The 13,943-nt window shown below is 37.8% G+C and overlaps 1 protein-coding gene across 1 annotated transcript in view; it reads left to right on the top strand.

Moving 5' to 3' along the window:
- PDHX (pyruvate dehydrogenase complex component X) overlaps positions 1-11,377 on the top strand; it is a 28,627-nt gene extending 17,250 nt beyond the window's left edge. The window contains exons 6-10 of the mRNA XM_039728321.1: positions 328-475; positions 2,351-2,409; positions 5,098-5,256; positions 7,390-7,454; positions 8,698-11,377. Of these exons, the coding sequence (XP_039584255.1) occupies positions 328-475; positions 2,351-2,409; positions 5,098-5,256; positions 7,390-7,454; positions 8,698-8,962 (696 nt within the window). The 3' untranslated portion in view covers positions 8,963-11,377. The remainder of the gene's footprint in view (positions 1-327; positions 476-2,350; positions 2,410-5,097; positions 5,257-7,389; positions 7,455-8,697) is intronic.
- The last annotated feature ends 2,566 nt before the right edge of the window (positions 11,378-13,943 follow it).

Genomic DNA, 13,943 nt, shown 5'->3' on the forward strand with positions numbered 1-13,943 from the left:
CTGGAAGATCGAATAGTGTTTATGTAATCTGGCTGACAATAAATGCCTCAATACTTGGATTATTTTTTTTAAAACAAGGTGAATTATATGCTGTAAAATGGAATTATTCTGTAAAGCCTGTTGTGTTGATCCCAGTTAATAGGAATAGACTAGAACACTCTATAGTCTTTATCATATTAGTTGGAATGTATCACTTTTGGATACCTAGGGGATCGTTGACATGGGCAGGAGTCACTGATGATAATGCATAAATGCTGGAGTACTTTCAGCAAAGGGGAACTGTGTTTGCTGTCCTGATATTTAATGCAAGCATATGATTTCTTTCAGGGCACATTCACAGAAATCCCAGCTAGCAACATCCGAAGAGTTATTGCTAAGAGATTAACAGAGTCCAAAACCACCATACCTCACGCATATGCTGCTGCTGACTGTGCCATTGATGCTGTTTTGAAATTAAGAAAAGAATTGGCCAAAGGTTAGTAATCTGATTTACTTTAACGTGTGGTAGTACTAATGTGATTATACTAATGTTTAATTTTTCCTGTTTACATAAACTTCCCCAGGAGGTGTAGTTTTTGTATAGATAGACCACTATGCATTCAAATAGGTTTTTCTTCAGCATGTTGGACTCAAGCTGTAGTTCCTGGCAATTATTGAACTGGACAACTTCTCAGAATACAGGAAGACAGAGGTGTTTGCCAACTCACACATCACTCTGAAGTCTTATTTTCCACAATAACCAGGCTGTATAAACAGTAGTGATGCTCTGTTTGGTGATGAAGACATGCACCTCTTAGACTGATACTAAGTCTGTGACTTGGGTAAAATAATTTTAGGTCTAAGACACTTCAAATTTTGATCTAAAGCTTCATGATTGATGTCATGGTTTGAAAACTTATAGGTTCAAATGGTAGGTTTCCTAAGACATGTGAGCTCTGCATTCAGAACAACACAGCAGAATAGTTTTAATTTACATTTTTATTGCTGTCCTGATTGAGGAACTGAGGCCAACTGTTCTGTACTAGTCACTAGCCCATGCTTGTTTATCCATTTGTGTGGTCTAAAATTAAATTTGACTGGTATATCCAGATTTCCTAGACGATGGTACAGGAGCTGCTTGTCCTTCCACTGGAGTTTTGAATGACTAATTTTTAATGCAAGAGTACCTAGGTCATTTTTCTACCTGTTATTTTTCCTAATGGTATTTTATTCACAAATGAATGTCAAAGACATTTTATGATGCTGGTATTTTCTTTAAACAGCAGCAGTTCATAAGCAATGAACCAAAAAAGGATCTTAGTTAGGAATACTCACTTGAAATTTTTCACAACTCTCCTGCTGTTGTTGATTCTTAATGAATATTTCTTTTAAATGCAGTGGTGGAAAAGCCATATGTCTTTGCATGAAATTGAATTACAGAGCTTGTCCTGGTGGATTTTTATGTTTCCTCTGATGGAAATTGTGGGAGTTTCTACTATTATAAACTTCAGTGATGCAGGGTAAAATGTTACCAGATGTGGATAATTTAACTGTATTCCTGCTCTAGTACTGGACAGTGACATTTTTGCCAAGGGTTAGGAATATAGTATGTAAACAGAAACCAGTTTGTATTTGATGATCAAGGTACAGGCTTGTCTGATGTGAAATTCTGTCAGTGCAGCATAGTAATTGAAAGTTCCATTATGTTCTGTTGGAATGCTGTCTCTATTCTTATACATAGATTACTAATCATGGCAAATGTTGCAGGCCAGTTATGTGGTAAGTGGATACTTGGTTCACTCCTCTAAATTTATGATGACATAAGAATGTTTCACTTGATATAATTATCTATAAATTATTCTCCCTTGCAAAAATATTTCTAAAGTTATGTATGCTAGATGCCATAAACCAGATTTGAAAATTAGGCAGTTTTGCTTCTTGATCAGTTTTGCTGGCAGTAGTGGTAGTGGTGGAAGGGTAATGTAATTTTTTTCATTGTGAGACTGATGAGTTTAATATTGTGTAAATGTCACACATTTCAGGGTAATTTTATGGCCTAATCTGTTTTGTGTCTATTATTCCTGTTTCTGATGCCACTTCTGATTTTACCAGTTACCAGTTTCAGTCTCCTGAAACTCTTGAGTGTCTTTGCATTAGATTTTTCTTGCTGGATATGCCTTTTGTCCCAAGGGAGGAAAAAAGTTTTCTTGCTTTTATTATTGGATTTTGAAGATAAGTGACTTTCTGTTAATGCTTCAAAGAAATAAATCTGCTGAATCACTAGAATCTTGTCATCACACAAATACTGATAAAACAAATCTTACAAACAATGATTGTTATCCTTTTTTAAAATTTTTGTTTCCCTTTTCAGATGACATTAAAGTATCTGTAAATGACTTTATTATCAAGGCAACAGCAGTTACTCTGAAGGTAAGCAAATAATTGACTTTAAAAATATCTTTTAATAGTAAACTGCCAAGGAGACAAAAGTATTTTGTAAGTATGTGGAGATATGAGTGGAATCACAGCAAAGCTGGTAATTCTGTATTGCTTATTGTCAGGTTTTTTAGGTTTCCAGGTAAAATTCTCTTCACTGTTTCTGTGAACTATAAAAATGAGAACTTCTTAGTAAGAAACCACTTACTGCAGTTAACATCTGCAAATCACAGTAGTTGTTTTGTCAGCAGACTAAAGCCATTGCCAAGATCATTCATTTAATCTTAGTTACATCTTTTCTTTTAGTTAATAAGCAAACATTTATCTAAGTCTTACACAAACCTTGTTATTACCTCAGGTGTATTATGAGGGCACATTGAGGGATACCTGCTTTGAAATAAAAATTCTTCTGGCAACCACTCTGCTCATTGTTAGGAATTCTTGTTGCCTGGATTACCTCACAATAATATAAAAACTTTGGAAAGGATGTGAGAACTGGTTTTCTCATTTGTGAGGATAATTTAAACTATTTAGAAGTTGAGAGAGGAATTTATGTTGGGGGAGTATTCCTATTCCTATGGATTTAGAGAATTGAGAGAACACCGGACTGGAAAAGACTTAAGAGATTTCTAGCTGAACATGTACTAAATGTTAATGTATAATTTTAAGAGCTATAGCTTAGGTATAGCTTAATGTATCATTTGGACAGAGAATAGGATTCTGCACAGTTTCATAAGCAAGTGCCTGAGAGAAATTTGAGGCCTTATTTAGATTGGAAAAAAACTGTGCAAGTTAATACCAAAACGAAAAGGAAGAGCTAAATATGTGTGCTTTGCTTCTGTTAGATGTGTACATAACAAGAAGCTTTTTTAGTGGCCTAATGAAACCTATTGTGAGGAAATAATGACATCCAAAGTTTACCATGAACTGCTGTGAGTGTTGGATGACTTATCTCTGCACCAGAGAGCAGGTAAAAGGAACAGGAGACAGAGAGCAAGAGATTTTGTGTTTTGTCTTCTGAGGGGGTTGTTAGTTTTTGAGCTGATAATAATACTGTGTAGATATGGAAGTAATCAATAAAATTCTCTGTCCTGTTGTTTTGTTAGAAACCTATGCTAGCACTTGTTTGAGTATTAAAATAATACATTAAAAAAAGGCCCAACAGATTTAACTCAGTATATCAGGAAACAAGTTCATGATCAAGCTCACGTCTCATCTACTTTCTGTCAGCATTTTAGGAAAAGATGTGGGCAACTGCTTTAAAAAAGAAAACCCACTTCCACCAGTACCTCTCCCCCAGGAAACTGGGTGGTGTGAATACATCTTCAAGTTTAAATTCAAGGCAGTTTCTTTGACTCTTTTCTGGGTACTCTTCAGAGAATATTTTGTTACTATTTTATCTCTGAACAGTGAAAAATGTGGTGTTCTAGTTTTAAGGGGCCGACTGCAGCTGGTTTTACAGTTTATGACACACCACAAGATACTGCTTGTATTGTTTCTTGAACATGCTAAATTTCTCCTTCACTTAGGAAATCACAAGTCCTGTTATGGGTTGTGTTTCAGCTTGGTCTTGACATTTGACAGCTGGGATGTTGTGAATGTGCCAGTGGGCTCATCAGGTGACAGCCCAGTAGAACCATTCTTCTTTGTGGAACAAGGAGGGAGAAGGGAGCAGGAAGGAAGTAAAACTTCCAGGCTGATATCTTCAAGCGGTTGGGCTTTGTAACAACAGCTCCTATAGCAGCTGTCCTTTAAAAATAAATCTTTTATTGTTGAAGTGACAAATCCTGTCCCTGCCATCTCTTTTGAATACCTTTATATAGAGTTTGAGTTGCACAGCACTCACTTGAGAGCATCTTACAATTGTGTAAACTGTGGGACTTCTAGAAGTTTATTTAGCTTGCAGAGAAGAATACTACATACTTTTTTCTTCTTTCCTTCTTCTTTTCTTTCTCTTTCCTTCTTTTTTTTTTCCCCACTATACATTCTGATGTTGAAGAATAGGAACTCAGAGTACTGTCAGACCACTTCTTCCTAGGAGTGCAGTTACTTTAGATAGACAGTAGAGTCACTTTTGATATTGCATCCCTCTTATAATTTTTCTGGAATACCCTCTTCATTTCATTAAGCTAAAAAATCTAAATTAAATTATCAATGAACATCTCAATTTTAACAGTCCACCCACAAAAAAAATCTGATGCATTTTAGAATATTTGAATAACAGTGAGTGTACCTGCTGCATAATTTATTTGTTGAGAATCATGCTTGAGACACCAGTGAAAAACAACATGCAGGTATTGTGGGATGTCCATTTCCAGGCTTTAAAATCCAGCATCCTGTGATATTATTTTGTGAGAGAAGTTGCACTGCTTTGAGGCTTGCACTGCTTTGAGCCACATGCTGGCCATCATAAGCTGGTATTGGTGAAGAAATTTATAGTAATGTGGGGTTTTTTTCCTAGCAACACCAAACAAACTTCTGTCTGTCCTTCATTTTTAGTTTCTGGTGCATACATATCATGCTTTTTGATGAAGTAAATATGAATAAAATCAGTGCAAACTATTTCACTTGGTGGATGCCTGTAGATAGCTATGTGTCTTAAAGGAATTTCCTTTTTCTTAATAACTGATTACACTTTTATTCCTCTAACAGCTGTCTTTTTTTTTTGTCTGTGTGTTTTAGCAAATGCCAGATGTGAATGTAACGTGGGATGGGGAAGCCTGCAGGCGGCTGCAGTCCATTGACATCTCCATTGCCGTGGCAACGGACCGAGGGCTCATTACGCCAATCATAAAAGATGTGGCTGCCAAGGGAATAAAGGAAATTGCTGCCTCTGCAAAGGTGGGTCTGAAATGTGCAGCAGGCTGAGGAATAGAGCAGCTGTATGGTTTTCTGTAGCAGAAAATGTAGCGTGACCCAGATACACATCAGTAATAACAAAGGCAGTGGAACTAAAGCAGTTTCAGCATTACTTACACTTCAAAATTCTTATTGATTTTGCAACTCCATTTTTCATCAACAATAATATTATGTTATTTAGTTGAATGGTGGCTAGACTGTTTGAAAAATAAACCTGTACAGACTTCTGCAATTTAATATAATTGTAATTCTTTAAGCCTCAAGAGAATGCTTCATAATGCTAGCTTCATTAGTATTTCCAGTCTTGGGGTTTGAGATTTTGGGTTTTTTGTGTTTTTTCCCTTTCCCAGAAATTTTCTTGTGTCTGCTTTTTCTATTCTCTTTGCAGTTATGTTATGGAACGTATTTCTGTCTGCATTTTTTCAATATGCGGTTCAATTAAGGATGTAACACTAAACTCCTCAGACTAATGAGCAGTATTTTGCATAGAGCGGTGCCAGTCAGAGTCATATGTGGCAGTTGTTGCCAGATAAAGGAGTGGTTTTTGGCAGGCAAAAGTAGAATGAATGATGAAATGTCCCAAGACAGGCCATTTTTTGTTATTTAACGAGTGCTGATCAAAGACCTACAGCATCTGAGGAATGCAATGGAAACAGATCCTAGGACATAAAAGTGTCCCCAAACTAGACACCAGTCCACTTCGTAAATTCTTGCCTTTCATGTAGAACTATAGAAGCCATAACAGTCTATGTTGATGGAGGGGAACAGCCAAAAAGTTGTGGCAGAAAAAAGAGGGGTCATACCACGAAACGTTCATAAATGGGTGGTTTTAACATTTTTTTCCAGTCTATATTGCTTACTTTATGCTGAATGTGTTGTGAAAACAGTTCTTTACACTAGTAGCCAGTTGGGGAGGAAGGTCAGCTGAGATTGTTGTGGGGTTTGTGATAGAATGACAGGAAGAGAAGCATTGTTCAATGTTGTGCTTTCATTCTAATCCCCAATACCTGAAATAGTGTGTGGTATTGCAAACCTCTCTTACCACAAATCAATGTCCTTCAGTTCCCATGATGGAAATGCAGCTTGTATTCAGTGGGGCCATGATAGTGAGCATTCCCCTTGCCTTTCAAGTGGCATAGCTGTCCACACCAACATCATTTTGCTTTTCAACTTCTCCACTGAATTACTGAAATAAATACATACCTGATGTGCACGCCCTGGAAGTGCAGCTGCTTCTCTCTCAGTCTCCTTGTAGTTTGGCAGGCACTTTTTGTGTAATTGCTTATATATTCCCTTCTGCTGCGTGTTAATGTGGACTTCTTTCCAGGTCATATGCATCCTGGCACTGGATTTTCATCATTCAAATAATGCAATTGCACAAACGCATCACGCTTGTATTGATCCTGTTGTGTGAATGCTGTTCCCATGGCTATTGTCTTCACTAATTATTCAGAGATGAGAAAAAGTCTAAATTAAAGCTCAGCATATCCTTGTATCTTTGACATGCTTATTATGAATTTTAGAATTTTGTACAACTCTGTGATCTTATCTTGGAACATAGTAGGAACTTCTTGGGCTGTATTTGAAGCTGTTTTCTGTTGAATTTTAAAGAAAAATCTCACAAATGAAATGGAGATCACAGAAGGAGTGGCCTTAAAGGCAGCCTTCAAAAGGTGGTTGAATGTTTAGCTGGGAGAAGTACATTCATTCAATCTGGTAGAAAGTTCTGAAATGGTACATTTCAGTTTCTTTAAATAAGTATGTTAAGAGTACTGTGAATTTATCTCATAAGTATTTTGCTGGATAATCTAAGACTATCAGGAAGAATGGTGGTTCCATTGTAAAAACTAGAACAATATTTGTAAGGTAGAGAACAGCTTTTATTCAACCAATATTGGTGGAAAAAATGAAGTTTTGTGTCCTAGTCTCTTTGCCAAATCATTGCAGGTACAACAACAATGTTGCTGAGGTGCTTCCCTAAATCCAAAAGCAAGTGACTTTTGCTTACTATGTCTGTATGCTACTTAAAATGTCTCACTGAAATAAAAAGAATTAGTCTATTACAACACAGTAATTTCTTTCTTTTCTCTGCCTGTTGTCTTTAATTTTCTTTAGGCTTTAGCAAAGAAGGCCAGAGATGGAAAACTGCTACCAGAAGAGTACCAGGGAGGATCTTTTAGGTAAAAGCCTAGCAGCATTTAATACACGCAGCATGGGTTCAGAACTGTTTTATCCTCAGTGATTCCACTGTCTTTTAATGCATTGCTTTTAAAATCTTGCTCTGTTTAGGATGAAACTCTTTGTTGTGATTCTGAGGGTCAAACCTAGACTGTCTTGTATCAGGGGGAACCAATTACCCTGCTACAGGTTCATTTCATCTGTACTTGGCACTGGTGAGGTTACAGCTTGAGTTCTGTGTTTAGTTTTGGTTCCATCCCCACAAGAAAGAAATTGAGGTGCTGGAGTGTGTCCAGAGAAGGGCAGTGGAGCTGGTGAAGGGTCTGGAGCACAAGTCTTGTGAGGAACAGCTGAGGGAACTGGGATTGTTGAGTCAGGAGGGACAATATCACTCTTCATTCTTTCTGCCTGAAAGGAGTGTAGCTGTAGTGAGGTGTGGGTTGGCCTCTTCTCCCAGGTAGTAACAGGAGGAGAGGAAATGGCCTTAAGTTGCACCAGGGGAAGTTTAGATTAGATGAAATGAATTAATGAAATGGATTGTCAAGCATTGCAACAGGTTGTCCAGGGAAGTGGTTGAGTCACCATCCCTGGAAGTGTTCAAAAGGCAGGTGGATGTGACACTTAAGGACCTGGTGTATGCTGAAGACAGCAGTGGTGCCATTTGATGGTTGGGCTGTACTGTTTAATCCTTTTCCACTCTTTGCTGTAACTGTAACCAGAAAGGAGATGGTGGGCCAGCTTTCTCCATAGACAACTTATCACAGAAGAATCCAAGCCTTTCCTAATATACCACTTGACAGCTGGTGACACGGACAGAAATGTTTTCATGTGCCTGAGTTGATTCCTAGATGCCTAAATTTTATTGCTTAGTGGATACTAGCAGCCACTGTAACTTGCAGTTGTGAAGTTCAGTCTAAAAGATATTTGGCTTGGAATAGGGACAGGCAAAATCTATTTAAAGACATTGCTTTGTTGGCTTACTTTCTGGCTTCATTGTGTGCAGTGCAAGAATACATTGCTGTAAAGAAATGGGACTTTTTAAAAGGTGCATAATTTTTAATTGCAAAAATTCCAAACCCTTGAGAATCTGAATGTGCTCAACTGAAAACGGTTCAGATCTATTTTTAACTTAATGGGTTTTGCCTTGGAGGGAATTTAAATCATAGTAGTTCTTATATATAGATTACTTCTTGGAGGGAATATGTAATTTCTGATGTTACTGAAACTCTTTTCTGTTTTATTCAGTATCTCCAATCTGGGCATGTTTGGCATCAGTGATTTCACAGCAGTCATAAACCCTCCTCAGGCCTGCATCCTTGCTGTGGGCCGAGCAAGACCAGAGCTCAAGATTGTGGAAGATGAAGAAGGGAATGAGAAACTTGAGCAGCATCAACTCATGACAGTGACTCTCTCGAGTGATGGTCGAGTGGTGGATGATGAACTGGCTTCCAAGTTTCTGGAGACCTTGAAAGCCAACATAGAGAATCCAATGCGACTGGCCTTAAATTAAACTCAGTGAAGATTGCTTCCTGTTTTGACAGCATAGATAACTATTATATACCTAGGGTTGTTTTTCTGTATAGAGGAGTAAATAGCTGAAGACGGACAGTTAAAATATTTAATTTATGAATTAATGTGAAAGACTCATGATTTTAGTCTTCTGTAATAACCAGGTTTCGTACTGTAAAGCTAAAAGACTTTGAAGTTAAAGTACCACATTTCTTTAGACACATAGTACCAATGGCACATGTTTGCATAAGAAAGTCAATCTCATCTGTAAAAAAACCTCAATAAAACTTCATGAAATATAAAAGGGAATAATAGAATAATTTGGGTTGGAAAGAACTTTTAAAGGTCATCTAGTCCAGCTTCTCCTACAGTGACCAGGGATGTCCTCTGAGCCCCACCCACCTTAAATGTTTCCAGAAATGGAGGATCTTCTGCCTCTCTGGGCAACCTGTACTGTCTTTTACCACCCCCACTGTAAAATCTTCTTTGTATTTAGTTTGAATCTACCTGCTTTCAGTTTAAAGTTATCACCCCTTCTCCTATTGCAACAGGCACTGCTAAAAATTTGTTCCAGTCTTTCTTCAAAGCCTCCTTTAAGTATTGAAAAAAACAGAACTTAATTGTGCAAGCAATGTTCTCATAGAGGTCCCAGTATGAAAGGTCAAATTTTGCACCTTGAATAGTTGCTGATTAATGCTGTTCTTTGCATGGATGGAATGTAGATGTAAGTAGAAAGTGTTTCATCATCAGTGTATATTGAAATGTAACTCAGAGGCTCAAATGCAATGGCCAAGAATTTTAAAAGAATAAAACTGGTATCTTTCTTATATATAAATATGGAACCACATATTGCACGTAAATGGTATGAAATAACTGTGTTTACAGGACCTCATGAGAATATAAATTGTCAATAGAATTATGGGAGTTTGTCTTATTCTGTTTTGTGCAACTGCTTTTTCCTAATGATTTGTAGGAATTAATTATGGCAGCAGCTTAACAAGTAAACAGGTACTTGCAGGACAGCCTTTACTTAACATTGAGGTGAGAGTTTTTGATAAATGAGTTTGCTTCTTTAGCTTCTTCTATCATAAATTTCACAAACTATTAATTTGACTGGAGAGATTATGCAGTTTACTGTGTAGGAATGGACATATACATTCTGTATTTCCAAGAACTTTTTACTTATAAACCATATTAAAGATTGGTTCCTGAGGATTAATTTGCAATTTGAAACTATTGACTTCCAATTTTTCCAAAGCTGTTTGTTAATCTCGTATTACTGTGGGGGGGAAAAAAAAGGGACCAATTTCTATATTGTCCTTAATGTAGAAGTTGATCTCATTATTTGCTGAATCTGCTCTGCCCAGGAGATTTTTCAGGCCGATTATAAATCTGGTTTCCTGCACTTGTGCATGTTTTGCTGCAGTGGTGCTGTGTTCCCCGGCACCCCGAGGTGGCGCTCCCGCAGGTGGGGGCTGCACGGCTGCTCTGTCGCTGCAGTTCTGCATGCGCTGCCATCCCTTCTTGCCAGCCAGTGCTTTTCCTGCGCCCTCGCAGCCACTGGAAGGCGCTGTTGCATGCAAGGATGGGATGGGATGGGATTTGTGTCCCGTCTCACCCGTGTGGGTGCTCTCGTCCACTGTGCTGTCCCAGCAGGCGAGGCAGCTTCTCCAGGTTAAATAAACCTTTGGAGCTTCGGAGCTGGGCAAGGCTAACACAAGGCTGAATTGTAGTTTCTTTGCACCTGCCTGCTTTGCCAGCATTGTTATTTGAAGCAGATATAATTTGTCAGTCATCAGCCTGTGAAGGAAATGTGTGGAGTTCAGATGGGTGATAGCAGTCAGATCTCCTTAATTCAGAGGAAATGAGTTTGGTAACACCTAGCACTTCAGCAGAAATGAGACAACAAATACCTGCCCATACAGATTAAATATTCAGTATCTTCTTGATGATTTGGGATAGGAACAATGGGTTAATTGCCAGAAAGTGAATCATTGCTAATGGGTATGCTTCCTTTTGAAGCAAATTTTCCTTGAAGTAAAATTTTCACAGATGAAAAATTTAGCATTGTATTTTATTCTTTCCAATGTCTCCTGACAGCTTATTTTTTACATACCAAAGCAAGAAATATAATGAAGACATCTACTTTTGTGAGTATTGTTTTAAAAAACGTAAAAATGGAGTATACTAATATGTGCTGGAAATGTGTGCCTTTAGGATGCATACTATCTTTGTATCATTTTCCATTGCAGGAGGCATGATTACAAAAAAAAAGTTATTTTGGACTTCGTGATTGTTGGCAAATATTGAATTGTGTGTCACACTTTAATCCCTAATTGCAATGTCAGAATATTTGACTTTTGGGCATTTTTTTTTTCTGCAATCTACTCCTTATAAAATAAAATTTCTGTAATTCCTGCTTGATGCTGTATCCTGCACCTCAGGATACAGTTGGTTCTTTTGGCTGCCAGGGCACACTGCTGACTCATATGCAGAGATGTTCTATTCTGTTTGTCCCTAAAATGTTGAAGACATATAAAGCAGATTCCTCTAAGTCGGTATAGCAGTTACTTTCAGCTTATCAAGTTTTTTCCTGTTTAATCTATTATGGATGTATCTTTCAGCATGTCCTTTACTTAAGCATAAGTTTTGAACTTTGAACTTGAGATTTCTGTCTGTGTAGTCATGCTTGAGTGAAGCAGGAGGATGTTCATGGTAGCCTGCTAGAGGTGCGTAGAAACATGTCCAAGAAGCACAGAAAATTAGGATCTGGGTGAAATCATGTGTTGATTAAACTGGGGTGGAAATCACTGGAAGCTACAGGCTACTTTGCATGTTCACTTTACAAAATCTGCATCTTTCATCTTTATCGGTGAAAAACCATCACTGTTTGCTTGAACTCAGTTTGTGCACCTTTGCTTTTACGTCAACTTTGTTTCAACTTGTAGGTGTCGTGGTACATATTATTCAGCTACAATAACCATACTGTTCTTCCCTTTCTCCGTAATAATGGCCCTACCTGTCAAGTTAAACATTTGTGTCATTATGAGAAAATAAGTAGCTGGAAAATGACGGACGTTTCTGTTTGTTCAGTGCCTGTACTGAGGAAAGTGATTCATGCTACGTTAATGAATGCCACTATTTATCTCCTTAAAAGATAAGAGAACAAGAGAAGATTCCCTTTTATACTTTGGAAGTTTTTCTTGTGTTCTAGACCTAGACAGGAAGAAAGGGCAGCTGTGAACATTTTTATTTCTGCTCACTGTTGTATGAAGAATGAAATGAATTGTTAAAGCAACAGATCTTTCCTGCAGTTTCATGACTTTTGCATTGTCTGTGTGATGTGCATTACAGCACACTTCACTTTGCAGGGATCCAAGCAATTGAAGGATACTCTTCATTGACCTGGCCATCAATTAATTCCTGTTTCAGCTGCCTATTTTAAGAAATAATTATGTTTCATTTTGCAGCTGTGGTACACTTCTAATTTCTTCTCTGCCAAATAAATTATAAGCTTACATATCTGAAGAGGCTGTTTGTGTGTGCAGGTGCTTATACTTGCTGTGTCACATTCCAGTCTGCATTAGCAGCATGCACTGACTTTCTGGATGTTTCTGCAGACTGCAACATGCTGTTTCCTCCTCGTTGCTTGGAGAACAGGAACTACCACAGATCCCTGGGTTGATAAGGAAAAGAACTCTTCTTACAGTCTTCTGAAGTTTGAAACTTTTGACTTACAGTGTAAATTTCAATCCAATATTCTGAGTGCAATATGTTACTTGCTAATTCTAGGATACTAGGAAAGAATTCTACAGCACCTTTACTATTCCTTTAAAGTACAAACAATGCAGAGATTCAAATGAAAGTAACATTCAAATTCCACCACCCCCCCACGAGAGTATTAGAGGGAGAACTAATTTGCAGTTATTTTGGAGTCAATTCAGAAGTTAATTGGTTGCACCCAGGGAAATTTATCAGATGTTTGAAAACCTTGCATTTCCCTGTTGACAAATATAGAGGAATTACAGCTTTTCCAGGTAGGTTTGGAGTCTTTTCTCTGTCCATCTATATTTTGAGCCTACTGTAACTATCGCAGTCTTCAAAGCAGGTGGTGTCTTATTCAAGCTCATAATGAGGGCTAATGATTCTGAGTGACTCCCAGGTTGGAGCAGAAGAAACATTTCCAGATCCGTGAAGTTATCTGAAACAATGCTCTCAGGTACCTCCTTGGCTGCTATCCGTATGTATTTGTATGCTCTCTGACAGCTGCTGACAGAAGCCACAAACAGAGGGTCGAGGCCCTCTTACTGAAGTGGATAATACTCATAGAAGAGAAGTGATTATTGAAATTCACCTGTCAGGGCTGTCTCAAATATTCACATGTCTTAAGTTTTAAGTGTAGTCTGAGCTGAGAGAGGTGCTTCAGCCAAAGACTAGATTTAAGCAGTTGCAGGAAGACATCTTTCATTTTGAAGACAATCCCTATTGTGGAGGGTAGAAGAGATGAAAGAAAGTCAAAAGAAAGGAGTCTTTTTAACCTGTATTTCAACACCATTCTTTGTGTAGCATTATCTCTATTTTATTCATTATCAAGGAGTGCCTGGATTTCTTTAAGCCATAAAATATAAGCAGATGATCTCTGACTGTGTAATTGTCATAAGCAAAATCTAAAGGAAATAATGCTTCAAAACTTGAATATTCCATAATGCATTTAGAAACGGAATTTTACTTCTTGCACCTCCTTTTGAAGGAAATGTATAATTCCCATGTGGGCCCATGTACAATCTCTGTATGTACAGAGACAGACAGGTAAAGACCATTCTGCTGCTTTTTCAACCATGTTTGTTACAGCCTTTCAGATTTTGGCTACAGGATGAACAGGGACAGGCTTCTGAATTCCCCTGCTGAGACTTCAACATTTCTGCTTTAATGTTCGTGTTTCGATGTGTGTGTACAGGTACAACACTGAGGGAGGCCTGAGA

This window comes from Passer montanus, unplaced genomic scaffold (genome assembly GCF_014805655.1).
Source record: "Passer montanus isolate IOZ18808 unplaced genomic scaffold, ASM1480565v1 scaffold65, whole genome shotgun sequence".
NCBI classification, from domain to species: Eukaryota; Metazoa; Chordata; class Aves; order Passeriformes; family Passeridae; genus Passer; species Passer montanus.